The sequence below is a fragment of the Apiospora phragmitis genome, assembly GCF_038363925.1.
Source record: "Apiospora phragmitis strain CBS 135458 chromosome Unknown utg000007l:2111988.0-4706623.0:1.0-2598199.0, whole genome shotgun sequence".
Taxonomy (NCBI): domain Eukaryota; kingdom Fungi; phylum Ascomycota; class Sordariomycetes; order Amphisphaeriales; family Apiosporaceae; genus Apiospora; species Apiospora phragmitis.
In genome coordinates, this window is record NW_027117406.1 from 2,169,266 (window position 1) to 2,197,209 (window position 27,944).

The 27,944-nt window shown below is 46.2% G+C and overlaps 9 protein-coding genes across 9 annotated transcripts; 6 read left to right on the forward strand and 3 right to left on the reverse strand.

Annotated features, from left to right (window-relative positions):
• Positions 1-349: 349 nt before the first annotated feature.
• PG994_008274 (uncharacterized protein) lies at positions 350-1,336 on the reverse strand (the record flags this gene model as incomplete). Its single annotated transcript, XM_066859683.1, has 1 exon — positions 350-1,336. The coding sequence occupies one exon, from the start codon at positions 1,334-1,336 to the stop codon at positions 350-352; it is 987 nt and encodes a 328-aa protein (XP_066715170.1).
• A 572-nt stretch (positions 1,337-1,908) lies between these two features.
• PG994_008275 (uncharacterized protein) lies at positions 1,909-4,134 on the forward strand (the record flags this gene model as incomplete). The annotated part of the gene is made up of 5 exons (XM_066859684.1): positions 1,909-2,384; positions 2,405-2,597; positions 2,676-2,849; positions 3,191-3,753; positions 3,810-4,134. 5 exons carry the CDS (start codon positions 1,909-1,911, stop codon positions 4,132-4,134), a joined length of 1,731 nt encoding a protein of 576 aa, XP_066715171.1.
• Positions 4,135-5,300: 1,166 nt separating this feature from the next.
• On the forward strand, positions 5,301-6,507 carry PG994_008276 (ubiquitin 3 binding protein But2 C-terminal domain-containing protein; the record flags this gene model as incomplete). Its single annotated transcript, XM_066859685.1, has 2 exons — positions 5,301-5,562; positions 5,684-6,507. The coding sequence occupies 2 exons, from the start codon at positions 5,301-5,303 to the stop codon at positions 6,505-6,507; spliced, it is 1,086 nt and encodes a 361-aa protein (XP_066715172.1).
• A 927-nt stretch (positions 6,508-7,434) lies between these two features.
• On the reverse strand, positions 7,435-9,231 carry PG994_008277 (uncharacterized protein; the record flags this gene model as incomplete). Its single annotated transcript, XM_066859686.1, has 1 exon — positions 7,435-9,231. One exon carries the CDS (start codon positions 9,229-9,231, stop codon positions 7,435-7,437), a length of 1,797 nt encoding a protein of 598 aa, XP_066715173.1.
• A 198-nt stretch (positions 9,232-9,429) lies between these two features.
• On the forward strand, positions 9,430-10,089 carry PG994_008278 (uncharacterized protein; the record flags this gene model as incomplete). The annotated part of the gene is made up of 1 exon (XM_066859687.1): positions 9,430-10,089. The coding sequence occupies one exon, from the start codon at positions 9,430-9,432 to the stop codon at positions 10,087-10,089; it is 660 nt and encodes a 219-aa protein (XP_066715174.1).
• A 764-nt stretch (positions 10,090-10,853) lies between these two features.
• On the forward strand, positions 10,854-11,276 carry PG994_008279 (uncharacterized protein; the record flags this gene model as incomplete). Its single annotated transcript, XM_066859688.1, has 1 exon — positions 10,854-11,276. One exon carries the CDS (start codon positions 10,854-10,856, stop codon positions 11,274-11,276), a length of 423 nt encoding a protein of 140 aa, XP_066715175.1.
• A 5,769-nt stretch (positions 11,277-17,045) lies between these two features.
• PG994_008280 (uncharacterized protein) lies at positions 17,046-17,965 on the reverse strand (the record flags this gene model as incomplete). Its single annotated transcript, XM_066859689.1, has 2 exons — positions 17,046-17,489; positions 17,516-17,965. The coding sequence occupies 2 exons, from the start codon at positions 17,963-17,965 to the stop codon at positions 17,046-17,048; spliced, it is 894 nt and encodes a 297-aa protein (XP_066715176.1).
• Positions 17,966-18,863: 898 nt separating this feature from the next.
• Positions 18,864-20,134, forward strand: PG994_008281 (uncharacterized protein; the record flags this gene model as incomplete). The annotated part of the gene is made up of 3 exons (XM_066859690.1): positions 18,864-19,271; positions 19,333-19,826; positions 19,915-20,134. The coding sequence occupies 3 exons, from the start codon at positions 18,864-18,866 to the stop codon at positions 20,132-20,134; spliced, it is 1,122 nt and encodes a 373-aa protein (XP_066715177.1).
• Positions 20,135-20,657: 523 nt separating this feature from the next.
• Positions 20,658-21,311, forward strand: PG994_008282 (uncharacterized protein; the record flags this gene model as incomplete). The annotated part of the gene is made up of 2 exons (XM_066859691.1): positions 20,658-20,786; positions 20,895-21,311. 2 exons carry the CDS (start codon positions 20,658-20,660, stop codon positions 21,309-21,311), a joined length of 546 nt encoding a protein of 181 aa, XP_066715178.1.
• Between the last annotated feature and the right edge of the window lie 6,633 nt (positions 21,312-27,944).

The window sequence follows — 27,944 nt, forward strand, 5'->3', positions numbered from 1 at the left end:
AATCATTCTTACTTTTTGTGTTTAGGTATGTACAGGGATAATGCACGATTAGTACGACAAACCAGCCATGCCCATATACTATTGCGATGATGATACAGTACATGATTCGCTCCGCCCACCCCCTCTATTGAGTCCCCTTACGTGTCAATATACATATCCTCTTGCCTCACTCATACACCCGCTAGCAAGTCATCAAACATCCTGTCCCATACTCTACATAGCCGTGTCGTATAGCATAGCACAATGAAGGGTTCCAGGGTAATCACGACTCGCTGCCCGTCGCACCCGAACTGCACAGGTTGTTTTTGTATTTAAGATGCTATTCTTCTTGTCCATTGTCAGGCGTGGTTTAGTTGGTGGTCGGCTCGTCCATGGCGCCGCCCGTGAGCTCCTCGGCGATCTTGTGGTGGCGCTTGGTGGTGCGGCTCATGTTGTCGCTCTGGACGACGCGGTTGCTGGTGCCCATGACCTCGCCCATCATCTGGGTGACGGTCTTGGGGGCACTCTCGATGTCCCAGATGCTGTCGCAGGGCATGCCCTTCGAGGTCTTGTTGGCGAAGAAGTCCGGGTGGAACTCCTCCTCGACGGCCTTGGCGAGGTCGGCCTCGCTCACGATGAAGCTGCGGGCGTTCATGTACAGCTGCTGCAGCGCGTCGCGGCGCGCCTGCGACTTGACCTCGGCGATGGCCCTCGTCCGCTCGGCGGACTCGCGGGCCTGCTCGAAGCGTTGGGGGTCCTGCGGCACGTGCGTCGCCAGCACCGAGGCCCGCACCGTGGCGGCGGTCAGGCGGTCCGACTCGTGCGGCGGCGCGTTCATGGCGGTACGGTTCGCCATGTCGTTGCGGCGGGACCGCTCGTTGCGAGCGGCCGTCGTGCGCTGTGTGCGCGTCCACAACGCCTTGATACTCTCCTCCATGTTGCGGCGGCGGCCCGCGGCCATGCGCCGCCGCCAGGCCTCGGCCTCGGACGAGGTCGAGGCGAGGGCCTTGGCCGAGGTCGGCTGGGGCGCCGACTTCTTCAGCCATGTCGGCGAGGTCTTGGACAGCTCGCCCTTGCGCTGCTTGAAGATCGGCCGCGGCACGGGCAGGTGACCCTTGTACGAGAGCGGGGAGCGGCGCTGGTCCTCGACGGCTTGCGAGAGCGGCGGGGTCGGCACGTTGATGTACAGGGGCGACTCGGGGGGTATCCGCTGGCGGACTGGGCTCGTGGGCGTGCTGCTGAATGTGCGCATTGCTGTTATTGTTGCCGTGGACGGACGCATGAGTGAGGAGGTGGTGTTGTTGCTGGCGGTGGAGGTGGCGGCCCGGCAGAGGGCCCTCTGCATTGTGGGAGCCATTGCGACTTGTTGGAGTGTGACCGCAATGGTCACAGAATGTACGAGACGAATTGATCTGTTCGTGCAGTCGCCTCTTTATCGACTAAACGTCGGGGTCCAAGTCGAAAGATGGAGATTCGAGTCTTGACTTCGGCTCCCACTGATCAGTAAACCTAGCTGGCAGCAAAAAGTTGAAGACCCGAAAATCGATAGCTGGATGTGGCTTACGTGCGTTTTGCTGGGGACGATTGATTGGCCTAATCGAAGCCCGCAGCAGGGGCCCACTCTTCCCCTGGCATTTGGGGTCAGATGTGGCTGATTGATTTTCTGTCTGCTGCAGAAGTGGTTGGATGTCGGCGGCAGAATAAAATTCCAGGCGGTCAAAAAGTTCTGGCAGTGGTGGGGTCCGACAGCTCCAGAACCTTTGCCAATTCACATTTTCCCCAATCACCTTGAGCCGCAAAATCTTCCCATACTCCTTCACTACACAAGCTGCAGAGTCTCGAGGTCTTGTTTCTCGCCTTGACTTGCAAATCTTTTCTTCTTCTCTCCCTCCCTTCTTTAGGACGTGCTACTCTTGAACATCAATCATCATGGGTACCGGCAAGAAAGAACAGAGCCGGCGGGAACGCCAGGGCAAGACGGGCGATGGCTTCGGCAACCTCAAGGTCAAGGGCGAGAACTTCTACCGCTCGGCCAAGCGGGTCAAGACGCTGAACATGCGCACGCACGGCCTGGCGCAGCGCAACGCCAGCGGCCAGATCACGCAGGCCGCCGTCCACCAGAGCCGCGACGTCCCGACCGCGCGCGTCGAGCCGAACCGCAAGTGGTTCACCAACACGCGGGTCATCTCGCAGGACTCGCTCGCGTCGTTCCGCGACGCCGTCGAGAACTCGGCCAAGGACCCCTACCAGGTGCTCCTCAAGACCAACAAGCTGCCCATGACCCTCATCAAGGATGGCGCCGGCGCCGGCTTCGAGCTCAACGGGCTCAAGCAGCACCAGGCCAAGATGACCATCGAGACGTCGCCCTTCGCCAGGTCTTCGGGCCCAAGGCGTCGCGGAAGCGCGTCAAGCTCGGCGCGAGCAGCATCGAGGACCTGGCGGGAGGCGCCGACAAGGCTATGGACACATACCAAGAGCGCTTGGAACAGGCTCGGCTGCTCAGTGGGAACTCCAACGAGATTGAGGATGGCGGCGCGGATGCCCGCCCTGAAGACCTTGGTCAGGTGTCTATGAATAACGAGCCCGTGTTCGACAAGGGACAGAGCAAGCGTATCTGGGTAAGTTGAAGCAACCATCATGCCCCACCTTCCAATGTTTTCTTCTGATTTAGATGCTAACTCTAATGTGCCCTACAGAACGAGCTGTACAAGGTAATCGACTCCTCTGATGTTCTTCTCCATGTCTTGGATGCCCGTGACCCTCTCGGAACACGGTGTCGCAGTGTAGAGAAATACATCAAGGATGAGGCCCCTCACAAACATCTTATCTTCGTTCTGAACAAGGTCGACTTGGTCCCTACCAAAGTTTGTGTAAGTTCCACTGTTTTACTTTTCTATTGCACGTCGTGATCGGACCCCAATGCGTTGAAGTCAGGATGTCTACCGCAAATTTTATTTGCTCAGTGGTAGGGACCCGTTACGTCATTGGGAGAGTAAATATCGAACTCAGGCTTATTGTCTTCGGACAGCAAGTTGGTTGAGCTTCGTCTTGAAGTTCCTCCGCGAAGATCGCCCAGTGCCATTGAGTTGAACCTGCTCCGTTCATTTGGATGGCTTGTAGCAGTGTTCTTAGACATGGCACGCACATCTCTACAACCAAGATCATGGTTTTCATTTGACGACTTATAAACAAATGCTAACATCAAGCATAGGCTCAATGGGTGAAAGCGTTAAGCAAGGAATACCCTACACTTGCCTTCCGAAGTTCCATCACGAATTCCTTTGGTAAAGGATCGTTGATCCAACTACTTCGCCAGTTCAGCATTCTCCACAGCGACCGCAAGCAAATCTCTGTGGGCCTGGTCGGATACCCATCCGTGGGCAAGAGCAGCGTGATCAACACTCTTAGGGCCAAGGCTGTGGCCAAGGTCTCTCCTACCCCTGGTGAAACCAAAGTCTGGCAGTACATCACGCTGATGAAGCGGATTTACCTGATTGACTGTCCCGGTATTGTGCCCCCCAGCTCTACCGATACCCCAGAAGACCTGCTGCTTCGTGGTGTGGTGAGATTGGAGAAGGTGGAGCAGCCGGAGCAGTACATCCGCGCTGTCCTCGATCGCGTCAAGCCGCATCACGCTGAAAGGACATACCAAATCCAAGGCTGGGGCGACGACTACACGAGGTTCCTGGAGCTTCTCGCACGCAAATCTGGACGACTACTTAAGGGCGGAGAGCCCGATGTTGACAGCGTTGCCAAGATGGTCTTGAACGATTTGTAAGTTTGATCTCGTCCTCCTATTCTTTAGCACTACAATACTAACCAGGCATCAGCACACGTGGTCGTCTACCATGGTTCACACCAGCGCCTTTTATCGAGGCCGAGGAAGGCGACATCAAGGAAGGACGTCAAGGAAGACTAGGCGAGATGCCCAAGAAGAGGAAGTATGACCCTGAAGTTGTCCCTGCTACACCAGCAGTGGATGATGACGGTGACAGCCCCGATGAGGATGAGGACGAGGTTGCCGTTGAAGACAAGGATGACGATGCTGAGTCCTTTGAAGGCTTCGACGATGACAGTGACAGCGATAACGAGGCCATCGAGGAGGCTAAGAAGGCGGCGGTGAACAGTGCCAAAGTTGGCAAGAGTACGGCTTGAAGAAGAGATGATACCCCTTGATGATTTGAGTGATGACGACTGAAGAAGCCAGCCTATCTACTGGCTTTTTTCCTCTGGACAGACTATCTAGGCAGTAGCTGCCTCAACGACCCATGAATGGGAGCCGATGAGAAATGCTGTGCCATCTATCTGCCCATGCGCTGCGCCGAGTATGGGAACTGTGTGCGCGCAACGCTCTGTAACAGAGACTTGCCTATCAAAGGCACCAAGTCTCTGTTGCTGCCGCCGCAGTTATGCCTCCTCGGATAGGGCACGCATTGCTATCAATGCACCCATACGCGGTCGACTTGGTGAGCTCAGTGGCGCTTTGAAGCCCAGGCCAGTCATAGACATGCGCTTTCTGTGCAAGACGCCTCGGCAATGAATACAAATGAATATAAACCACATGAGCAACTTCGTTTTCCTTGATTGAATTTGCCCTTTTGATGCGAGAATCACTCGATAGGCAGCTCTGCTGCTCTGAACAACATGCTGAACTGGGTCGTGCTAACCTAAGCAATCTACCACTGAATATCAAGTATGAAGCGATTCAGATGCCACTGCTAAGTCTCGTTCTTTGCTAGGACTGCATTTGTTTCCTGCCCTTACTAACTGTGCTTGTCGTCACACCTACCTAGTCACTCATCCATGTCGCTGTGGCAGTGATACTACATCCAATCCGCAGTCCTGCTGCCCGCCTGCCAGCCAACTTGGGCATCTTGTTAATGCATCATAGCAATTCGCCATCGTCCTTATGGCACAGATGAGTATCAAATGGAATGTGTAGTGGATTGCAGCTGCTGTGTAGCGCCCGACCTGCCCCATGGTTCCTTCCATTCATGCAGGGTATTTCTCGCTCCTTGATCAGCTCCTTCCAGATTGATGGCCAAGTACATACCTTGAAAGCAACTGACAATTGACTCCCGCCTGCTGCCACTTCAACTCAGCAGCCATCTTTCGCCTCCTCTCCAAATGTCGTTCACTTCATCTGTTCATTCATTCTAGATCCCAGAGCATTGGAGATCAATTTCACCATTCTTTGCTGGAGCCTGTGATAACACACTGAGGGTTTCCTGTCCGTTCTCTTGTTCGAATTTGCTTCTTTCTGAATCAAACGCTATCTCTTTCCTTTGCAGCTACCCCATTGCTCAGCCATTCACTTCAAGATGCTGGCACATATCATCTTTCTTGTCACTGGCGGGCTCTTGTTTCTTTCGCCGGGCCAATGCAACCCTATCGATGCCCGTTCCAATGCTGGATGCAGCTTTCACCTTTCCGTTGATGCGGGTGGTAGCCCGCCTGCCATGTACCCTGTCGGCCAGATCGGCGATGGCCTCTGCCGGGCTAGAGGCGATTTGGAGGCGTCGACTTTCACTTGGTTCGGAGATGCCTTCGTGGACAAGCAAAGTCGTGGCTGTTGGTGGACTTGTAAGTATCACGTTCCCCTCTGTCCTATCTGTCATGCCACCATCGCGTGCCGCAGCGTTACGACTCAATACCTTGTGTGGTATCTTCTGGTTCACTGTCACTAACTAATATGAACTCCAAGCCCCCACGTCGGTGCTTCAGTGTGATCCTAGTCAGCAGCTGAGCCACGGCTTCGATATCAGCTGCGATGGCAACGTGACCTTCTCTGGGCAGTCCATCTTCTTCGCTTGTAAGACTGACGATAGTGCCAACATCTACCTCGAGCCCAATGGTGCACAATGCCAACCCGTCACTCTCGTGGCTGACGGCTGCCAGTCGTCCTGCTACGACTCCGACTCGCCTCGCCTCTCTGATGATTCTTCCCGCGTACAGGGCAATATCCCAAAGGAGGCGTCCCCAGACACCAATTCCTCCGCGGCTGATGCTCAACCATCTCCCCTCTCGCCGCCGGCCAAGGACTGCCCCGCCAACATTATCTGGTCCCCCTATGAGAAGCCGCAACTCATGATCCCGGTCGACCGATCCAACCCCGCCAAGGCCTACGGCCCCACGTACCTTGGCCAGGTCTCGCAGAACTTCTCGACCGTGTTCAATGTTGATATTCCGACCTCGTACGCTGGCAAGAGCTGCAAGGTCTTCTTCTCGTTTCCCACGCTGGACCAGCTGGCAGGCAGCAATGGCACGGAGAGCTACTACTTCGCAGGCAGCGGCGGCGTCGCGTTCTCCAGACTCGAGAAGCCCGCGTCGCTGAGTACAACCTGGGAGGACGTCTTTGGTGGTGATGATGAGTCCGGACCCTTGTTTTCATCCAATAGCAGTAGCGGCAGCCTGGGCGGCGCTCAAGCGCTGGGCCAGACGACCATAGCCCCGGGCTTCACGTACGTGGTCGACCGGTTCGCGTGCCCGCGGGCAGACGCTCACATATGTCATGACGGAGCCGGATGAAGAGAATACCTATTTGGTGTACATGCAGAAACGTGCCGGTTGCTTTGGGGATGTTTATGTCGACTTGTTGATCCGAGGATTGGTGATGAGTATGAGCTAACTGTCTGTCTATCTCATGGGATTACTGGGTGGACTGTTATATGATTATCTTCTTCGGTTTCTGCCATATCATTTGTTTGGAAGGGCTTGTACTGTCTAGGATTGATGCTTAGTCTACCTGGTTTACTTAGATTACCTGCTCTCAGCAGTCGGCAGTTAATGACTATTCACTTTAACTTAGCGTTTCGCCTTACAGCAACACTAGATGAACGCTTGTTGTTGATCACAGAACATTACATGGTCGCGATAAATAACGCAGTTCTAATTATGCAGAAAGATTCGGGGTTAACGGAGCTCCTCTTTCCTGTCTTCTCTGTGTACTATCCTAAGTAACAGCCAATTGTCATCCTGGTGAAGATCCAGAATGGTCATCGACCTTCTTCTGTGACCAAATGGAGTATCATCATCTCCGTCACCAAATGCCCGTCCTTGCCTATATGGCTTTGAGGAACGAGTGAAGCATCATCATTGGCGCAACTTCGTCCAAGCTCGTGTCATTCATGCTTGAGATCCCCATATCGCCGGTGGCAAAGGCAGAGAAGAACATGATAGCGAGATGTGATCCTTCTTTTCGTCTTAGTTGTTGCAATGTGATTCTGGAATATGTGTGCCCTGTTTGCGTCGTTCCATTCGAGGCCCAGAGGGGCAGGAATGGATCGAAGCCGTATCTTTTTTCTTGTTTTCGTGTTCTTTTCTGTTCATGTTTCCTCGTTTTCGTATTTTCTTTTATCGTCGCTCTCAGTAACGGTCATAGACGGAAGACTGACGGCGCCATCGGCAAGAAGCCATCTGCTTCACATGTTTGCCGTATCTCGCCAAGTCGGTGGTCTAATTCATATTGACATCACCGTTTCCATCCACATTGCCGCTGCCGCTAGCGTTACCGTTGGAGTTGCCATTACGGTTACCAGCTGCCTCTGCCTCCTCACCTTCCTCGACGAGGGGGAATCGCTGTGCGTAGATCTCGTCAATGTGGTGACGTTCGGCGAAAGCCCACATGTCGACAAAGCGGTACTCGACGGGGTGCGGGCCAGAGAAGACATGGCCGGTCTCGCGCTCGATCCAGGCCCAACGGTTCTCGGGCGTGTACCAGCCCCAGCGCGCCCTGCGGCGGACCTGGTCGAAAGCGGCGGGGTTCGTCTCGAGGAGGCTGTCGCGGCCGGCGACGAAGTAGATGGGCCTGGCATCGTTGGCAGAAGCAGCAGAAGCACCGGCAAATACGGCCGGCGCGATCTCGCCGACGGCGAGCACCTGCCAGCAGCGCCGGAAGCGGGCGCGCGCTAGCTCAGCCCGCTCGAGGGGGGTCGTGGCTAGGCGGAGTTGGGCGAGATACTCGGGGTCTGTCTCGAAGCCGGCCATGATCTGGTCGACTCCCGCCAGGACGCTGTCGCGGTCGACGTCGACGGGGCGGCCATGGGCGTCGAGGGGGGTCATGATCGAAGTATGGGGGAGTCGGGTCCAGGGCGGGGATCCCAGTGGCTGCCGTATGCGGGGGCGGCGAGGAGGGCGCGCATCATGGGGTCGTCGTTCTGGACGGGGCCGACGACGGGGTCGTTGCTGGTGTTTCCGCTGGGATTGTTCGGGGAGGAGGGGATGCGACAGCAGTGAGGGATCGAGGTTGGGCGGCATGCTTGGGTTGAAGGTGGCGTTGTTGGCGGAGACATTGTTGTTGCTGCTGTTGGGGACATCATCATTGGGTCCATTGCCGGGAGCATTGCCAGTAGCTTCGTTGGAAGGAACCGCCGCGCCTTGAGTGGAGGCCGTGGCCGCGCCGGGAGCTTGGGCTGCTGTACTGCCTTGCTGAGTACTAGAAGATACAAGGGCGAAGCCGCGGCTGCGCAGGTCTCTGTTGAGATCATCGTCTCCCCAATTGATAAACTCATCCCAAGACCATTCACTAGGGTCAGCCGATCCCGATGTGGACTGTGTCTCAGGCGCAGTCGAGGCTGCGGTGACGGGAGCGATAGCCTGGGATGTAGTAGCAGCGGGGTCGGTAGAAGTAGTTGCTGTAGGTGTAGACGTAGAACCCAACACTCCCGTGGCACTTGCAGGCATATGAACGAGGCGCAGATTTCCGAGTATAAGGTCTTCCACCAACGAGCTTCTGCGAGGGTCCGAACGGAAACTGCCCATGAGCTGGTGCGGTCTAGCAGAGCGCGCAACGGAGGATCGACCCGTGGAGGGATCGGCGACCACATGGGTTCTGGGAACATCGTTGCTAGGTCGGGACGTCGGGATGTTGTTTCGTTGGGACTGAGCTCCAGGGGGCCCGTTATTGCCCAAACCCACCATGTTGTTCTGCATCACGTAGCTAGGATCCTCTGACGACGAGTTCCGGTTGCCGAGGCCAGAGTCAACACCAAAGCCACGGTTGAATTCAATGTCGGGGAACGGGTTCGGGGCGTATAGGCCGCCCGTGGGCGCAGCAGGAGCTGCAAGACTTCTTGGGTTCACAAAGGGTGAAGCGATGCTACTGCCCTGGCCGACCGTCTGCATGGGCCAAGTAGTCGGTGGCCGCTGCGGGAGGTTCCGAGCCTGCGGGACCAACAACTGGTTCGAGCCCGACGTGGGGGATTGGGTACTGCCGGCACTCGTATAATTGTTGATTGGTGTGGCAGAGGTCATCGGTTGGAATCCGAGATTGGTGTAGCCATAGTTCGGGGCGGGGGCGGGGTTTCGTCTGGCTTCATTATTGGATGGTAGAATGTATCCGCGACTGGCAGTGTTGGGGGGCTGCGGACGTCTAATACTGAGATCATTGTAGCCATAATTCGGATCGGGCGTGGCGTTTCCTCTTGCTCCATCGGATGGTAGGAAATATCCATGGCTCGGAGTGCTGGGCTGAGGACGTCTGAGGCTAAGACCAGTGTTCGGGTCGGGAACGTTGGGGTTCGTCCACGGGATATAACCTGGCCGCTGAGCCGGACCATTGTTGGCATACTGCTGCCGATTCACCGCATTGGCATTGTTGTTGCCCCACGGACTGAGGTTGTTGGCCAAAGGCTGAGAGGGAGCACTGCAGACGCCACCGTTCTAAGGTTGCGCGAAGTTGCTCATCTCCAGGGGTTGCTGACCCTCCTGGCCGACGCTGCCGATCCGTCGGAAGCCTTGGGTCAGATCCATCTTGTCGGGCGGGAGACGGTTGTTCTGGTCGGCCGGCCGCAGCGACGGGAGCGCCCGCATGGCGTTGGCAATGGCGAGTTCCTTGAGGCTGCGCGAGGGGTCGGCAAAGCCCGCGGTGAGGCGCTTGGCGCCACGTCCTCCATGTCCTCCTCGGCCACCTCGGCTTCCTTGTCCACCTCCTCCGCCTCGGCCGGGCGTGGATGCATCGGCTTGGCGAGGCATTTCGCTCTCGGGTGCCTGGGGCGGCGGCAAGCTTGGGTTGTTGAGCCCGGTGTACAATTCGCTTGCTGGTGCGTTCTGGCCGGAACTGCGGGCGTCGAAAGGAGCGACGTCGAAAGGAGGCGGGAAACCCGTGGATGACGATGGGATAGAGAGCGATTGAAAGGCGTTGGATTGCCGTGCAACGGTTGTCGGAGGAAGAAATTGGGATGGAGTGCGAGATAAAGCCCAATTTTCAGAAGGCGGAGTTGATGCGTTCGCAAAATTGTAAGGATATTGCAAAATTGTGTTGGGGTCAGAAGAGGATTGTTGCCAGGCAGAAGTATTGTTGCTAGGCACCGGCGGATAGTTGTATTGGTGTGTGCCTGAGCTCTGCGCATTCTGCGGATTCTGGTGAAGAGAGTGTGCGGCCTCCAAGTACCTTTCCACACTGGTCGTGGCTGGTTGAGGCTCGTATGGTCTGCCGGCGTTCCCAGAGTCACCATCTTCCATGCTCTGGTTATCGTTATTGTCCGAGTAAACAAGGTGCGAATTCTCGCCAAATTTAGGGGCGGCTCTTGGCTGGTTTGGGTTAGGGGCTGGTGCCGCCAGACTCGACTGCCGGGTCTCCTCGACCGGCGGGTTCGCATCATCTCGTACGCAAAGGCCGGGACCGTATCCGGCTTGTTATCCGGCGAGACAACGTTCGCACCGTCGATGAACAAGTAAGGGGTGCTGTCCGCTCTGTATGCCGCCCACAGCCGGTTGGACCGCAGGCATTCCTCGTCGGTAATCCCGCACCGCCGCCAGTACTGCTCCGTGACGTTCTGGAGCCAACTCCAGTATGCCAGCTCTTTTGTGCAGGGGGGGACGGTGGTCCAGGGGTTGTGAATCGGGACAAAGAGGTGTAGCCAACTTTGACAGTTATGAGGTCGGATCCAAGCGCACTTCGGAAGCAGGTTGCACGACTGCGCTGCGACGATAAACCTCTTTATCAGCCAATTCTTTCCCTCGGTCTCCGGCAGCTTCTTGTGATGATCCAAGACGTCGCCTTTGATGGCGACCAAATGCAGCCAGGTCTGCACATTGGCAGCATTGATATCGTCTCTACTCGGCGTCAGAACGCCGAGTCGTTTCCAGCCGCGAACCAGAACGGCGATTACCTCAAGTCGCTGAACTCGCTGGTCGATGAGGTAGGGTGGTGCCTGTGTAGGCCCGGACCAAAATCCGGTCACGTCGGCGGCAACGGTCGCGTTGTAGGTGCCCTCCGGCATCACGTCTCGCAAACAGTGAAACGCGATTCCAATGTCGCCGACGGGGAGAATTACGAGCGCGATATCATTGTATAGCCCGTAGGCGACGATCTGCGCCGAGGCGCGCCACTGCAAAAAACCTTGGCCGATTACCGAGACGGAAGCAATGGCCGCGAAATATTCCTCGTTGTACAGGTTAGGGGCCAAGACCACCTCCCTGGCCAAGTCGCATTGTGCGGCATGGGCCTCCTGCGGCCATACTAGATATAAGCTAGAGTTAATACATTTGGATTCGAATGTGCCATTGTAGAGTGGAAACGTACCCGCGATTTCCTCCACGGCTTCGCCTTGCTCGTCGCCAGGGCCCGGAGATGGTTCCTCGCCAAGCTATATAAGAGGTTAGCCTATTTGATCGTCTGCTCGTCGTGATGCGGCCGACGGTGCCGGTTGCTTAAGAGAAAAAACCGGGTTTTCAAGAGAATGACCCGGTTGTTCAAAAGATAGAACCGGTCGTGATCCGGTCGTCCAAGAGGAAGATGTCTTTTCGGTTTTGAGGATGAAGAATGCGACATGTCGTCTCAAAGGCGACGAAGGATAACCTACCTGGTCCTCCGGATAGGCCACGTCAGCCGGGGGCATCAGCGATTCTACCTCGTCATCCGAGGCAGGCTCTTGCTGCGCGAGCTCGGCGTAGATCCGGGGAAACCGGACGAGCCGCGTCGGCTCAAGTTCTAGCCAGATATGTCAGCTAGTTCCATGGTCCAAGTTGATGAGGAGGTTGCGCGACGGGGTAGTGTGAAATGGGCTGTTGGTTGGAAGGGAATGAAACGGCGACATCTGTGCAGAATTAGGTGCCGTAATATAATAGAATGATGAATGTGAATGTAGGAAGAGTATTGCCTTGAATGTAGGAAGAGGATTGTCGTGAATGTAGGAAGAGGACTGCTGTGAATGTAGGAAGAGGACTGATAGGTAGTGTGGTTATCGGGGGGCCTTGGCGGGACTCACCTTCTTCCGACGACGTGGAAGGTCCAGGGGAAGACATCACAGCTGCGGCGACCGTCAGCTGTGATGTCATCCCCTGGGGCCTGCCAGGCCGAAGGAGATCTGTAATATAGGACGTTAATACTTCGCACGTCTTGAAATAGTATAGTGCAAAAGACAACACTTACGCTCTCTGGGCTCCATGATGCCCGGGGGTTGGCTTGAAGGAGCTTTGTCAATATATATCTTGTCGTGGACTCTTTGGAGCCACTGCGGTGTATTACGATGAACTCACACACACACACTCTCTCTCTTGCTGCTTCTGTAAACGGTATTAGTTGATGTATAAAGAGAATCAATATATCACAAAGCGAAACTCCAACGCGAACCGAACGCGGTTCCGTTTCGCCCATTCTCAAGTGATATGGGCGCAGAACGCGATTGCGTTTCGCCCGTTCGTGTTCGGTATAAATAGAGAGTAACGCTGGTGTGAGAATGCTTTATGGAGGCGATAATGAAAAGAACATACCAATTGAAATTTCTTTTGAAAAAAGGCGACGTCGTGGTGGTGGTGTTGTTGTTGTTGTGGTTGTGGTGGTGTGTGAGGATGGAGGGATGGAGGGAGGGAGGGAGTGAGATATTTGTTACGAAGAGGTAGGTCTAGCGCGGGTTCAGGCAGAACCTGTCTCTTGGTGGGAGTGTAGGAACCGTGATCGAGCAGTGCCGTTCGTCTTATTCCCCTGGAGGAGGCATGAGTGCGCTGTAGCCCACCACGATTGTTCATCTACAGGCGTCCGAAAGCTCGGGGCGCGCCACGGGGTTGGCCAGGTGTTGCTGTTAGTGCTTCAGTGAGGTCGGGCGTCTCTGCTGCAGAGCACATATCCTGAATTGCTTGGAAATCTGCCGGTGCTGCTGGGCTGTCTGATGCCTTGTCCAGGCCTTGGATACAGCCCCTGCATCGCTTCCCATTTGTTCTACTTATCATGCCTGTCGCCCCCTATGTTGCTCGATGTCCTACCAAAGCCGCAACCAAGACCTCCTCGGCGCTCCTCGTTTGGTTTTGATGTTGTCGTCGGCCCCTTTCATTTGATTTACCACCCGAGTGATGGACAGGACCCTTTGGAGGCTTCATATATTGCCCTTTGATTGTTGCTAACCCCCTTACAAAACTCTTGTGTAGTTTACTTTGTTGATTGCTTCCTTTGCCTTGATATTGGATGACCACATCCACCCTTGAACTAACGACTCATCTTTCTTTTGCTTGGTTGAAACATGAGAAGCTGCCCCGAAGGGCAATATAGTTTATTGTGATACAACGGTAAAGATTTATTCTACCTGGCGGTTATTCAGGATCCAGGTCAGTGGGCGATGGTAGCCCTGAAAGGCTGAATGTAGCAGAGGCATTCATTCCCCTATTGACAAGCCAACACCATGATTGCAAGTTGTGAAACATCAGGCATGGAATATAATCATGCAAGTATTTGTGTACGATTATATCTTGATCCCAAATGACGCTGAAGTTGATGAACAATTTTCTGGTTCCTGGTTCCCTTCCGCAATCTGGGTAGCATAGTGATCACTCGTTTCTTGGCCGTATTACATTTCGACGCGGATTTCAAACCGACATCTCGTTTGTATGTTCGTGGGTAGTCTGAAGGCAGTCCCTTAAGTGGCATTTTTAAACGGAAGTATGGTGTGTTCCAAGTGGCTGTATTGCTAAAGCTCTGAGATGAGATACTGTAACCGCGAGGGTTGTGGTTCATGCTATGGATCTGTCGATTATGGGCAGCACAGTTGATCATAATGTTGGGCTTATGACTCGGACGAGATAGCTGCTGGAAACGTATCGATGTGGTTGAATCTCCTTCCGGAAAGAGCCACTTTCTCCAAACCGGTATGCAGATATGAACTCATGCTTTTTCCAAAAGACGCATGAATGTGTAGATCCCCTGTCGTCTGGTACCTGCTGCTCCCGTCGATTTTCCACAACGGGAACAGCCTTAACCATAGGCGGCTCCGCCATGTGGCAGGTCCACTTGGGCATGTGGGGGCACAAGGAGGATAAGACACGCAAAGGAGACAGGGGCTGAGCGGGTTGCGGAGGGATTCCAGGCCTCTAGAAATGCGTTTCGGTCCAACAGGGAGCTGGAAGATACAGCTGCGCCGTACTTCATGTTACAAATCGAGTGCTGAGGTGAAGTCGAATGCGAAAAGATGGTGGAGGGGGGGGGTGCTTAAAAGGATTTCCGAGCACAGTGAATGCAAAATAGCAAATTTTGAGAGTGAATACTGCATTCAGTATGTTATACGTGGGCTTACCATGCTTTCCCTTTCCGGATCATTTGAAAGAAGTAGGCGTGCCGATTAGGCCGGTCTGGAGATCTGCCAGCCGATTACCATCACGCCTATGGAGGCTGCGGCTGGATGGTCCTCGTTTGCGTGCACTAGGGCCAGGGCTGAAACTGGGAAAGCCATGGGTAGATTTCGTCGAGTGGTGTTGCTGTCAGCCTGTGCCGTACTGCTGTGCCTGCTGCCGGAAATGCTATTTTTAGATACCAGGGGTGCAGATGTAGGCATGACAAGATCCAGAACAGGTCCTTTTCCGAATTCGTCCTAGCCAAATGGGTTACAGTGGTGCTTCGATAACGCAATTATATAATGACGGCTATATAATGACATATAACACAGTATAAGCTAAAGCACCCCCTCACGGGCCACCCCCTTACGGGCCACTTTACTAAGCTACCGTTACCCTTGTAATTAAAACTATTTTTACGGTTAGAATTAATGTAAATATATTATTTTTCGTTGTTTTTAATAATAATATAGTCCTCCGTCTTCGTGCCATCATTTTTTATAGCTTTTATAACATTACGAGGCCCTCTTAGTATTTCGATATCGCTAGCTTCGTCCTTATATACGACCCTACTTTTTAGCTTCCGCTTAGCCCGGCGTATATTAACTATATAAATAAATCGTTATTTCGGTGCGATTTTTACTTTTTAACGTACTTTTATAGTTTTTTTATCGAGTTTAGTTTAAAGATAATTAATCTAAGCTTCGAGATACGCGATTTTATTAACGTTTTAATTTAGGGCTTTATTAGCCTTTTTAATAAAGAGCCGTTAAAAAGGTATTTTAAAAGTAGGGTCCGTAGTAGTTAATTTCTAATTATTATTCCGTAATTCTTAGTTATTAAAGGGTATTTTAATAAGTGTTAAAGTTAATTTAGCGAGGAAATCGGGTATTAATTCTTTTTTAATTACTTTTAATAATTTTAAACGTGCCCGGGTAATTTTTATATCTTTTAAAATAACGTATTTTAATAATAACGGCTTCGAGTAATTCCGCGGATAAATTTTAACCGTTTTTTAAACGTTTTTAATTATAAAAGGAGTTAATATATTAATCTTAATTTAACGGTATATTTTTAATATATTTATTTTTATAAACTTTAATTTAAAAACTATATTCGGCTATTTTTTTAAAATAATTCTTAACCTTTTTTTTAATAAGCCGAAAACTTTTATATTTAAAACCTATATTATATAATTATAATATAATTTATAAAAAACTAGCTATATTTTATTTAAAAAATAAAACTATAAAAAATTATTATTCGTATATAATTTATAATTATTATAAATTAGGACGACTTATTTATTATTATAGCGAGACCGTATATAAGGAATAAAGATATTTTAGATCTAATTTAAAGTTATAGCATTATTAGTCCACCTTCTAGGCGACGTTTTAAACCGCCAGTTATATTAAAAATGACCATTTTAATTTAGAAACCACTAGCTTTAAACGTCGGCCCCTTTAAAAATAATTAGCGGCGGGAGGGGTACCCTATTATAGCCTATATACTTTAGGGTAATAATTTATTCCCCTTTTTCGACGTCTTTTTTAAAGGTTAGATAGCTAGTGGCTTTAGTAATTACTTAGTGGTTACCGCTAACGCCTTAGCCGATACTTATTTCGTTAGTATTATAAAAGCGTTTAAAAAAGATATTAGCTAGTTTCGAGGTATTAAATTTATTAAAAAAAACGTTAATATTTATTATTATAATTTTATTAACCCGGTTATAATTAATTATTTTTAACCTTATAGTCTTAACGAACTCGTTTTTAGTTAAAAAACGGGTATATTATCGTTATCCTAGAGTATAAGAGGCCCCGGAGGCGTTTAATATCCGCTAGGTTATAAACTTAAACTTAATTAATATTAGCGCGAAGTTTAACCTAGCTTAATTAACGGCTTAATATATTAATTCGCTTTTTAAAAGTAGTAATAAAATTTACTAATTTTTATTAAACTTACTTTTAATAAGTATACCGACGAGACGGCGTTAGATATATAATCGAGGGGTTAATTATTTACGAGCGGATTCGCGAATAGCTGCTCCGAGTTTTATATTACGTATAATAACTTATATACGCTTTTAAATATTAAACGAAAATATCGTTATAAAGAGTAGAAATAGGCGAAAAAAATAAGGGTAATAATAACTTTAAAAGATAAAAAGTAATAATTAAATTAAAGAGTTTTCTAGTTAGGATGCACGGTGAAAAGACGCGTTCGTGGGGTAAAACGCGGTGGCCCGTAACGGGGTAGCCCGTGAGGGGGTGCTTTAGCTTAGGCGCTAACATTGCTTGTCGGTAAGTTGTACTTTGATTCAGGACAAACTTAAAGTCCATGCTTGGCGATATCTCCTATGATCTAGTATCCCTACCCGAGCCTTATTCCCTGTAGTATGCATGCGCCTCCTGAGTATAATCGGCCATTTCACCATCAGCAAAAGCGTACAGGTGGTGGTTTCTAACATTGGTTGGGTTCTTCCACCCATTACCACAGTGATACTTCCATTCATCCTTGGGCTAGACAGCGCCCACATCATCCCCAGCATAGCATATCAGCATCTTAAACGTCCTCCATCTCGAACATGTCGTCATCTTCCACATCACTAGTCTTTGGGTCGTCCTTGGCTTCCTGATCAGGACTCCCTTCGTGTTCCAGATGGTCGTCACGGATATCTTCAGATTTCGTGCTACCGTCATCCTGCTCCTGATCGTAGTTTTCTCTCCCTCGGGGCCAATTTTATCTTTCTTCGAGTCAATCTCCGGTCTAGCCTTGCCATTTCTGAGCGTCCTTGGTTTCTCTGCTTCAGCCCCGTCGGCATCCTCGTCCCAGATCATTTCGGGCTTTCCATAATTATCCAACACTAGTAGCTCCGTGTGAGTACCATCTTGCTTTGCGAAGCAGGGCGCGGATCTCGTCTTGGTCAGGCCAGGGCGTTCCGTCGTCTTGCCTCGTCTTATTATCTGGTGCTATTTGGAGGGAGAGGGACGGCGCGGAGCGTGCCTCGAGCTATGAACCGCTCGGCGGTCGAGGGACTCAAGAACTGGTGGCCTTCGACGAAGCTGCACGCGGACTGCGAGGTGGCGTTGTAACGGTGCTGGCGCAGGGCGTATAACTCCTTCCTCGCGTCCGGGTCGGCGGCATCCAGGTTGGCTGTTACGATGGGCAGGGGCCGTGTCTCGCTCTGGAACTTGAGCTTGGCCGGGTCGTAGTAGTCCCGCTCTATCTCGAAGCCGAGGTCTCCCGCGACGATCAGGTGGGTGTTGTGGCCCGAGTGCTTGTGCGGGTTGAGTCGATCGACGGGGAGGTCGGGCTTGAACGCGCCGGGTCGGGTCGCGACGATGGTGTTGGTGCGGACCCATTTGTAGCCGGCTTCGATGACGGCTAGCTCGAAGGGGTCGGTCGGGCCGCCCTCGGTGTGGGTGTACTCGATGTTCATGGCGAGGGGTTGGGTTGGTGTTGCGTTGCGGGGAGACACTTGATAGGGGCTGATTATGTCAAGGTTGGGATACGGCTACCAAGCGACTACCGATATGCCACACTTATACATCTCCCTGCAGCCGAGTGCCTCGTTATATACATCCTGCGTCTCATATGGAAAGTTCCAGCGAAAGAAAAGTCGTTTCGATCTTGCAGCCTATAAAGCTACGAAAGAACTCGAATTAAACATTATCAAGACAGGGCCGGTAGAATATAAATCAGGCTACTGGTTCGTTATCGTTTCTTTATTTTCGTTTGATGCTTAAAAATTACCTACATGACAGGAACATAAGACAGCTACTGCCTTTTGTTTTTAAATAGTCTACACGGATAAGATGATAAAGGTGGATAAGTTGGAAAGAGAAAGAACACATTAGAGTAGAACCCGGTGCCACCTGAGGAATTGGTCTCTAGCTTTTCACGATAGATGTAGTGAGAATGCTCTATTGGGGTTATTTATAATAACAAGCCTTGAGAAATTCTAAGTCAAGCTTAAGTTGCAAGTTGCGTAGCTGATATGTTAGCCTGGGGTTCATATCATGTCCTTTGACTATCACTTCAAGGGCCTGGGGTATTGTAAGCTATTTGTGGATAGGTCGCTCCCCGGGACAGTGTATACCAACAATAAGCTTGCCAAATGGTCTGTCTATTGTTGCCTACTTGATTCAAGCTTACAGTTATCAAGTGAACCGTCTGGTAGCCTTCATTCTGATCCATTCCTTCTAATCATTCCATTCTGATCTCTTCATTCTCAAATCACCATTCAATCCTTACATACAATAGAAGCGACAACAGAGAACACGATCAAGGCAGCACCCATGAACGCAACTCTAGCCCAGCCTCAACCGTCAGTCACTATGGAATGTGTCAACACCATGGAGAAGTTGCACTTGGAGGAGCACAACGGCTCTTCCTCTGCAGATGCGACATCCGCGGGATCAGGCTCTGAGGGCATGCAACATCGCAATCCGAGGCCGAGACGGTCGAGAAGTACGATTCGATGGTTGAAGTACGCCGAACTACCGCGATGGGCTTTGGCCTATTCGCAACCTAGAAGATCCCCCGAGGCACGCGCGTACTCAGAGGAACCGCTCATCCACATTGAAGACCCCGTCTACAGAACGGAACTCATCGAGCGTTTCTGTGCCACGGCATTGCAGTTGTCGAGGGATAAGGTGGAGGCCCTCAGCAGACTCCACTGCGACGAGCGAGTATTCAAGGGAAGCGACCACGATGCGGTCTGGGACTGGTACAAGAAGAACTCCGTCACCGACGCCGACGGCCAGGAGCTCAAGGGAAAGAAAGAGACAGGATTCGCGCAAGAAGATGCTGAAGCGGTTCGGCACCTTCATCACCAACTCGTCGGGACACATCTCGGACAACAAGGCCGGCCGTGGCGTCTATCCCATCTTCAGCCGCATCAACCACTCCTGCATCCCGAACGCGCGCTACGGCAGGAACGAGACGATCAAGCGCCTCACTGTCCACGTCAGCCGCGACTTCGAGGAGGGCGAGCAGATCTTCGTTTCGTACCTGCCGCTCCTCTACGACAACCGCGCCAAGCGGGCCGGGGAGTTGAAGGAGAGCTGGGGCTTCCAGTGTTATTGCGAGGCCTGCTGCGACCCGAACAGCGACGTGGGACGTGCGAAGATGAACATAATGCAACTTCTACTGGAAAGCTACGCGAATGGCAACGAGGAAGTCCCCAAGTTCATGCAACTGGCCCCCCTGCAGTCGCGCCAAGAGGGACTGGCGACAACGAGCTCGCTCGCTGAGTTGATGAAGTCGGAAGGACTTGTCACTATGGAGCTCGTCAAGTTGTAAGTACTTGTGCATCGATGCGACTCTGCTACAAACAACCCTACCATGATAATAAATGCTTGTGCTAATAAAGATACTGCCTGACAGATACCGAGTCTGTTCCCAATACTGCTGGAACCTCGACGACCTAGATGAGGCCATCGAGTATGCCGAAAAGGCCCTGGATATAGAGATCTGCCTGATTGGTCTTGAGACGGAGCATCTTCGAGAGAACCTGATCGGATGCCAGTACTGGCTGGAGATGATGCAGGCCCTGAAGTCAAGCCATAATGCCGAGGCAGAGGAAAAGCATCTTGCTTTAGACTGAATGCCGAAGACGAGGCAGGCACGTTTGGAGTTGGTTGGGCAAGTTGAAGGCACAATATCACACCAAGGAATCTACCCAACAAGGTGCACAGAGAATACATACTCTAGATATTTTTGACATCTCCGCGCAAAACTTGGCCATAGATCCGAGATATGGTAATCGATATGATTTTGATATCTTTTTGATGTTTTCCTGACTTTCAGGTTACAAAAACGGCATGATATCAACAAGTTACTGAAGCAAGTAAGTAAGAATAAGACCGCCTGGAACGGAGTGAAGCTGTAGGTGGAGACAGTAGCTTGTCGGGCAAGGTGACGAAATCCCCGCCATGCGTGTGCCCCGCCAACTTTTCCTAAACACGCCGCCGCTGGTGCCAAATGTAAACATGCAACAACCCCATTTCACCATAGCAAGTGCGAACTCCCAGACGGCCCACCACTCAGCCCAACCGGTGCGAGGCAGGTTGACGGGCAACGACAACTGACAAAAACGATTGGCCTCAACGAATACAAATTTGCGAAATATGGCCACCTATGGCGACTGCGTGAGCGCCCTGCGCGGCTCGCTCTCGCACCTCGAAGGCTCCGTCTCGACCCTGGGCACCGGCGTCGCCGACTTCCCGCGTCTCGTGAGCGTGCTCAAGACCGTCCGCGTAAGTGTTTGCTTCCGTGTTCTCATTACTATTTGCAGCTGGAGAGACAAACTATCGCACAAAACAAAAACTGTTCTAACGCTGGGTCCACGTTCCCGAAACATTTAGCACTACGAGCTCATCCCGCAACCCACCCTCGCCGCCGCCGAGGCCTCCCTGCGCGACGAGATCGGCCCGGCCATCGCCATCCTGCTCGACCGTGCCGACTCCCACATCGACCGCGTCGAGCGGCGCATCGAGTCCCTCAAGGCGCGCGCCGAGCTGCAGCAGGGCCGCCTCGCGTCCAGCGGCGAGTACGGCTACGAAGACGACGAGAATTTCGGTGAATACGGTGGCGGAGGCAGCAGAAAGAACAAGAAGCGCGGCGCTACTAAGATCAGCACGGCGCAGCTCGGCGAGGAGGCCCGGCTGCGGGCGCGTGTCGTGCGGCAGAAGAAGGAGGCGCTGAAATACAGCGTCGAGCGGCTGGAGCTGCAGGTCTTGCAGAAGGAGTGGGAGCTGCGGAAGCAGATCGAGCAAGCGTAATGAAAATAAACGACGAAAGGGAACCGAACGAACAGATCAAAACGGATAGACGCGGAAGAGGAACATGAACAATACGCATATCTGAGAGAGACAACTTCGTGCAGGCAATCTATGCAAACTACCGTGGGCCCTTGGGCTTCAGAGCCAGGAGTCTCCTGCCTGTCGGCGGCTTGACATACTGCAAAGGTCGTCGGTTGCAGGGACGTTGGGGTCTACTTAGTTTGGATGTATTGTGGCTGCGCTCTTTTCCAACGCCCGACTTGATCGTACCCGGCTACAAGATCGCGCATGCTGTTCTCCCGAGCTTCTGCACTGCATTCTGGGCAGAGATCTCCAGGCTCTCCTCGGTTCCATCTGGGTACCTGTCAGACCTGCTGCCTTCAACGTTGACTCGATGGCCATTTACGCAAGCCAGGATGACGACATTACATCTCCGTGCAAACGATAGGGATGGAGAAAACTGGGCTTTGGACAAACTGCGCGGTATATTAAAGACTCCAGAATCTATCAGCACTGCTGGGTACGTCATGTCGAAAACAGCAAGACTCTCCAGCCCACCCAGCTCGAACAGCTTGCAGACACCTGGGAGAGCGGCAACCTATGAGCAACCTATGTTATTGATGCTGGAGATTGTGGGCTATGGTTTGGTTTGAAAATGTATGGCAATGATACGGCAACAAAAGCTACCGGGTGCGATACTCTCAAGACATGTTCAGGTAAAATAGGGTACTCCATCGAAGTCTAATATCTAATACCCAATGCATATAATGATCTTATGTGCCTCACACATAACTGGTACAAGAGCATGCGTGTTTTTTTTAAAAGCGATTCGCTTATTACTAACGATAAATTATATTATAATTACGAAAGTTTCGATAATTTTCGAGATTCTTTTAATAATAATGCTACTATACGCTACCCTTTATTTTACGAATTATTACTCGAGATTTTTATTCTCGAACTTTTTTTATTTTAAAACTTTAACGTATTTATTTTTAATATTTATAAAGCGTAATACTTTTAAAAACTTTAATATTTATTAAAGTTAATAAAAAACGCTTTAAAATAAAAATAACATATATTTTTAAAATAAAAATAACATATATTTTTAAAATAAAAATAACATATATTTTTAAAATAGTAAACTTAATTTAATTACTTAAATAAATTTAATAAGTTTTATATTTTTATTAATAATAAATCGTTATAAAGAAATTAAATTATATAAATTTAACTCTTTTTTAAAATTATTACTTTATTAATATTTATAATATTATTATTTATTTATTTTATAACTTTTTTAAACGTTATTATACATTAAAATAATTAGTTTATTTTCTATTATATAATTATTTAACGCTTTTAAACTAATATATTATTATCTCGCGTGTAAATATTAATTATAAATTTCTCGAATTTTTCTTATTATTTAAAATTAAATGTTTAGTAAAAACATAAATATTAAAGTATTATAAAATCGGTAAAAATATTTTTAAAAATATTATTAAATTTATAAAGTTTAAATAAAATAATAATAAAACATTATTATTTAATTTTTTTAATAAAATAAATTAAGTTTATAATTATTATATAATTAAAAGAAATAAGTTTTAAAGCACGTAACTTTTACTAAAGTGCTTTTCTTATAATATATATATATATACTTTATTTTAAAATCTATAAATCTTTTATAAATCTTAAGACTATATTAAAGACTTTATAGCCTAGACTCTTAGGTTCTTTTAAGTCTAGCGGCATTTATTAGTTTCGCCCGCGATTTTCGCTATATCTCCGTTAGGCATTCTTAAAAGATTAATAGGGCTAAAGATAACGTTAGAGACCCACCTTTAAGCCCCCCCTACTTCGGGCCCCCTATTAACTAGTTCGCTTAAATTAACCCCTTTAATTTAACGCCGTCTTTTTAGCTCGTTTTTAATATAATAATTATATAAGAACTAGCCTTATTATTATTATTATCGCTCTCTTTATTAAGATTATTTTTAGCTTTATTAATAGCTAGTTGTTATAACCTGACCTAACCATGCGGCTAAAAGACCCCACTCACCGGTACGGAACTACCATGCCCCGAACGGGCTACGATATCACAGCTACGGACCGCACCGCCAGTTATATAAATACGAAACCAGACCTTTTTTAATAACGAGTAGCGCCACCATTACGCCCGACGATAGGACGAATGCGCTCGTAAAGTAACGACGACCGATAGTAAATTATATAATACGGTAAACGCTTAGGCGAGATTATTAAACGGCGTAAAGCGTGATTAAAAACGATTACTAAATAGTATAAAGCGTAATTAAAAGCGATTACTAAGTAATATCGAGCACGTTTAAAAAAGATTATTAAGTAATAATAAATTAATAAAAAAAGGATTAAATATATAATAATAAATATTTTTTATATATTTTATATAAATATTTTTTATTTTAATAATTAATTTAAATATTAATTTTAATTTATTAATAAAATAAATAACCTTAACGAAACTATTATAAATACTTTTAAATTTACATACTTTAATTACTATTCGTTTTTATAAATTATTACTTATTATATTAATAAAAACGACTTCTATCGCACGTTCGAATACTTTTTTATATTACTAATATAAACCCTAATATGTCTTATTAGGTTTTTTTTAGAACCCGGATAACTTTCGTTATATTTTAATTACTCTTATTTTTACGAATTATTACCTAGACCCTTAAGCAATAATACTATAAGAACTATATCTACGCCTAGCCCTAATAACACCGTCCGATAAAAAAAACTCCTATCGCCACCCTTAACACTTCCTAACGAGACCCTGCTATAAACGTTAATAGCGACGATAACGACGACGAACCTACGCGGTAAATATTAGCTAAGCGAATTAAAGAACTCGAATAAAAGAGCGTTAATTATTAATATTACTATATTAAGCTCAAGAAAGAGCGTAACGAGCTCCTAATTAAAAATATTTTAAAATAGATACTTTATAATATTAATAAGCTACGTAAAAAGGTGCGTCTCCTCCGTATAGCCGTTAATATTATTTAAACCCCTATTATATTAAAAAAGTGTATAAAGATTAATACGCTAACCCTTTTTAACGGAATAAGTAAAAACTTTCGAAGCTTTTTTATTTAAATTAAAGCCTATTAACGATTTTATAAAAAAACGTTCTAAAACTTTACCTAATAAGTTATCCACGCTACTTTGTTCTTTAAAAGTAAGGTACTCGCTTAGTTCGAACCTTATTTAAACGAACTTATAAAAAACGATTAATAAGTTAAGTTATGCCGCACAGAGGTATAATGTATTTTTAAAAGTTACGACGGCTTCGAATAAGCTTTTAAATTACTTTTTTAAAACCCCGATAAAAAGCGACAGGCGGAAAGGGAGCTTAAAACCTTTAAATAAAAAGGATTAACCGCCTTTTATATAACCGAGTTCCGGCGTATTATAGCTCGATTAAATTATATCGAAGTTATAAAAATTATAATATATTACCGAGAATTAAAAAATAATATTAAAAATAAATTTAGCCGGCTTAACGCCCTTAATAATTTCTTTTCGTATATAAAACTTATTATTAAAATTAATACCCGTATATACGAGTAACGTTATAAAAAATAAGGCGGACTTTAGCGATAAACTAGTCGAATTTAAATTAATACGGGGCGACTACGTTAATATAACTATATACCGCTTAAAAATATTACGGCGTATAACTATTATAATAAGCTTATAAACCTTAACGTTATTAAATATAATAAATAGAATAAAAAGCTACGTAATATTTATTATAATTATTAAAAACTAAGATATTACGCTCGAAAATATTAAATATTAAAAAAGACTTTTAACGAGTTCTAAAAAGATAACACGTTAACGCTATTAAAATAAAAAATACCCTTATAATAATTATTAAAAATAGTAACGCTATTATTAAATACGGCAGCTTATTCTAAATAACTTATTATAATAATAAATATACCTCTTATTTAATAAATAAAGAAGGTACCGGATAGTTCTTTAAAGCCTCGAAAAGCGAGAAGGACTATAGCCGAAGCGTTATAATAATATAAAGGGAGTAACCCCTCCTTTATAATAAAGATAGCGATTCGGTAAATAATATTATAAATTAATTAAAATAATTAATAAACTATAAATATCTAATAAGTATATTAATAAACGAATTAATAAACGAGATCGTTAAATTTAAAAACCTTAAAACCAACGGGTGGTTAACTATCCTTAATATTTCTTACCCCGATTCGAAATACCTACGCTAAATACTTATTACGGCCGGTTTTAATTAAGCAATCCACGGTAATTACGTAATAAAGGATAATTTATAAATCTCTTTTATTTATAAAAAACATTTTATACTTTTATAAATCTCGTATATATATAACGCTTATACGGAATACCTTATAAAGAAACTCGAGTACGAATAATTCCTTTAAAAAATTAATAAGCGACCTATTATATAACCACACCCGGATTATATTATTAAAAAAATTTAAACGTTAATCTTAAATAAACGACGCGCGTACTTATTAATATAAAAAAACCTACGATAGTTACGATAATATTATTTAAAAAAACGAGATTAAAAAGAGTATTTTAAAAACTAATACTTTAAACACGTTTAAAAAAAATCGCGAGCTTATAAACGTTTAAAAAAAAGCGTTTAATATTTTTAAAACGTATAGGTATATACCCGATAAAAAAACCCTTTTATTATATTAAAAAACTTATAAAATATTTATAAATTACTACGAACTTAATAAACCTTTAAATTATTAAAAAAACCCGAACTTTAAGTATTAAGAATAATACTTCGCACGGGGAAGAGCATAAAAACACCCTTATTAATATATTAAAAAGCGCCTTATAAAGAACGGAGAGAATAACGGCGACGATACAATGATTAATCGTAAGATATCGTTAATAACCTATAAACACAGCGTTTAAGAAATAAACGCCGCTTATTATAAAAAAATAATAATAGGCGGACCAAGATAGGTCCTTATACTAAATAACAGATAATCAAGCTATCTATAAGTATATTATATTAATACTAAGCGTAAAAAAAGTTTATATTAAAGCGTTATTTAATAACGGAACGTAAAGAAATTATATTTCACTACGAATTATTAATTACTTTAAACTCGAATAATAAGAAAAAAAACGCCTTATACCGATTTAAAACCGTTAATAAAGGATTTATAACTTATAATAATAAAGAAATATAAAAAAAAATCGCGAACTTTTTAATTAATATCGAAAAACATTATAAACGTATCACGTATAATATTACGGACGTTATAAAATACGATATAATTTTAAAAATACCTTAATTACGGGTAAATAATTTTAAAATTAATTAAAAAACAAGCTAACTTTAATAAAATATATTAAAAAAAGGTTTAATTAATAAATAACGGTTTAAAAAGCGACCTTTTAATAAACTTAAAGTTTTTAAAATATATATTATTATTAAAAAACTTAAGCCGAACGTTATAATAACTATATTAAAAAAGTATTAATAATTCGAAGTATTTCTTAATAAAAAACTAAAAATAAGCTTACCGTTTTATATACGGTAAGATTATAAAGTACCCCTTAAAAATAAAAAAAAACCCCTAGTTATACTTATATATAAACTTAACTAGGAATACAAACAAGCCTTAAAAAAGTATATTACGGAAAACCTTAAAAAAAGAGTTATCCGACTATTTATATTACTAATAAGCTTCCCTATCCTCTTCGTTCTAAAAAAGAATAAAGACGGGAAACCTAAATAACATATATATATCGATTATTAAAAGCTTAATAAAATTATTATTAAAAACCGGTACCCCCTACTTTTAATCGGCGATTTATAAAATAAATTACTATACGCTAAAATCTTTATAATACTCGACCTCTTTAACATATATAACCTAATCCGAATTAAAAAAGGAAAAAAATAGAAAACCGCGTTCTAAACTAAATACGGTTATTTCGAATACCAAACTATACCGTTTAATTTAACTAACGTATTAACTAACTTTTAATCTATAATTAACCATATTTTATAAAAATACCTTAATAAATTCGTTATAATATACCTTAATAATATCCTTATTTATTCCGAAAATAATAAATAATACTAAAAATATATAAAACTAATACTTTAAAAACTATAAAACGCTAACCTATTAATTAACTTAAAAAAGAACGAATTCTACCAACGATCCGTTACTTTTATAAAATATATAATATCCCTAGGCGAAATCCGAATAAAACCTTCAAAAATCTTAATAATTAAAGAATAACCCACGCTTATAAGCGCTATAAAAATCAGATCTTTCTTAAAATTAATTAATTATTACCAAATTTTCGTCCCCGGATTTAATAAAATAGCAACACTTTTAACGAACCTAACAAAAAAGGACGAATTATTCTAATAAACAGAGAAAAAAAATAAAGCCTTTTATAATATTAAAAAACGAATCCTTAACGAATTAATACTTCGCGTAATAAACCCGTTTAAACCTTTTAAAATCGAAACCAACGTATTAAACTATATAATCGGAAAATAACTAAACTAACGAAACAATAATAAAAAGTCGCACCCCG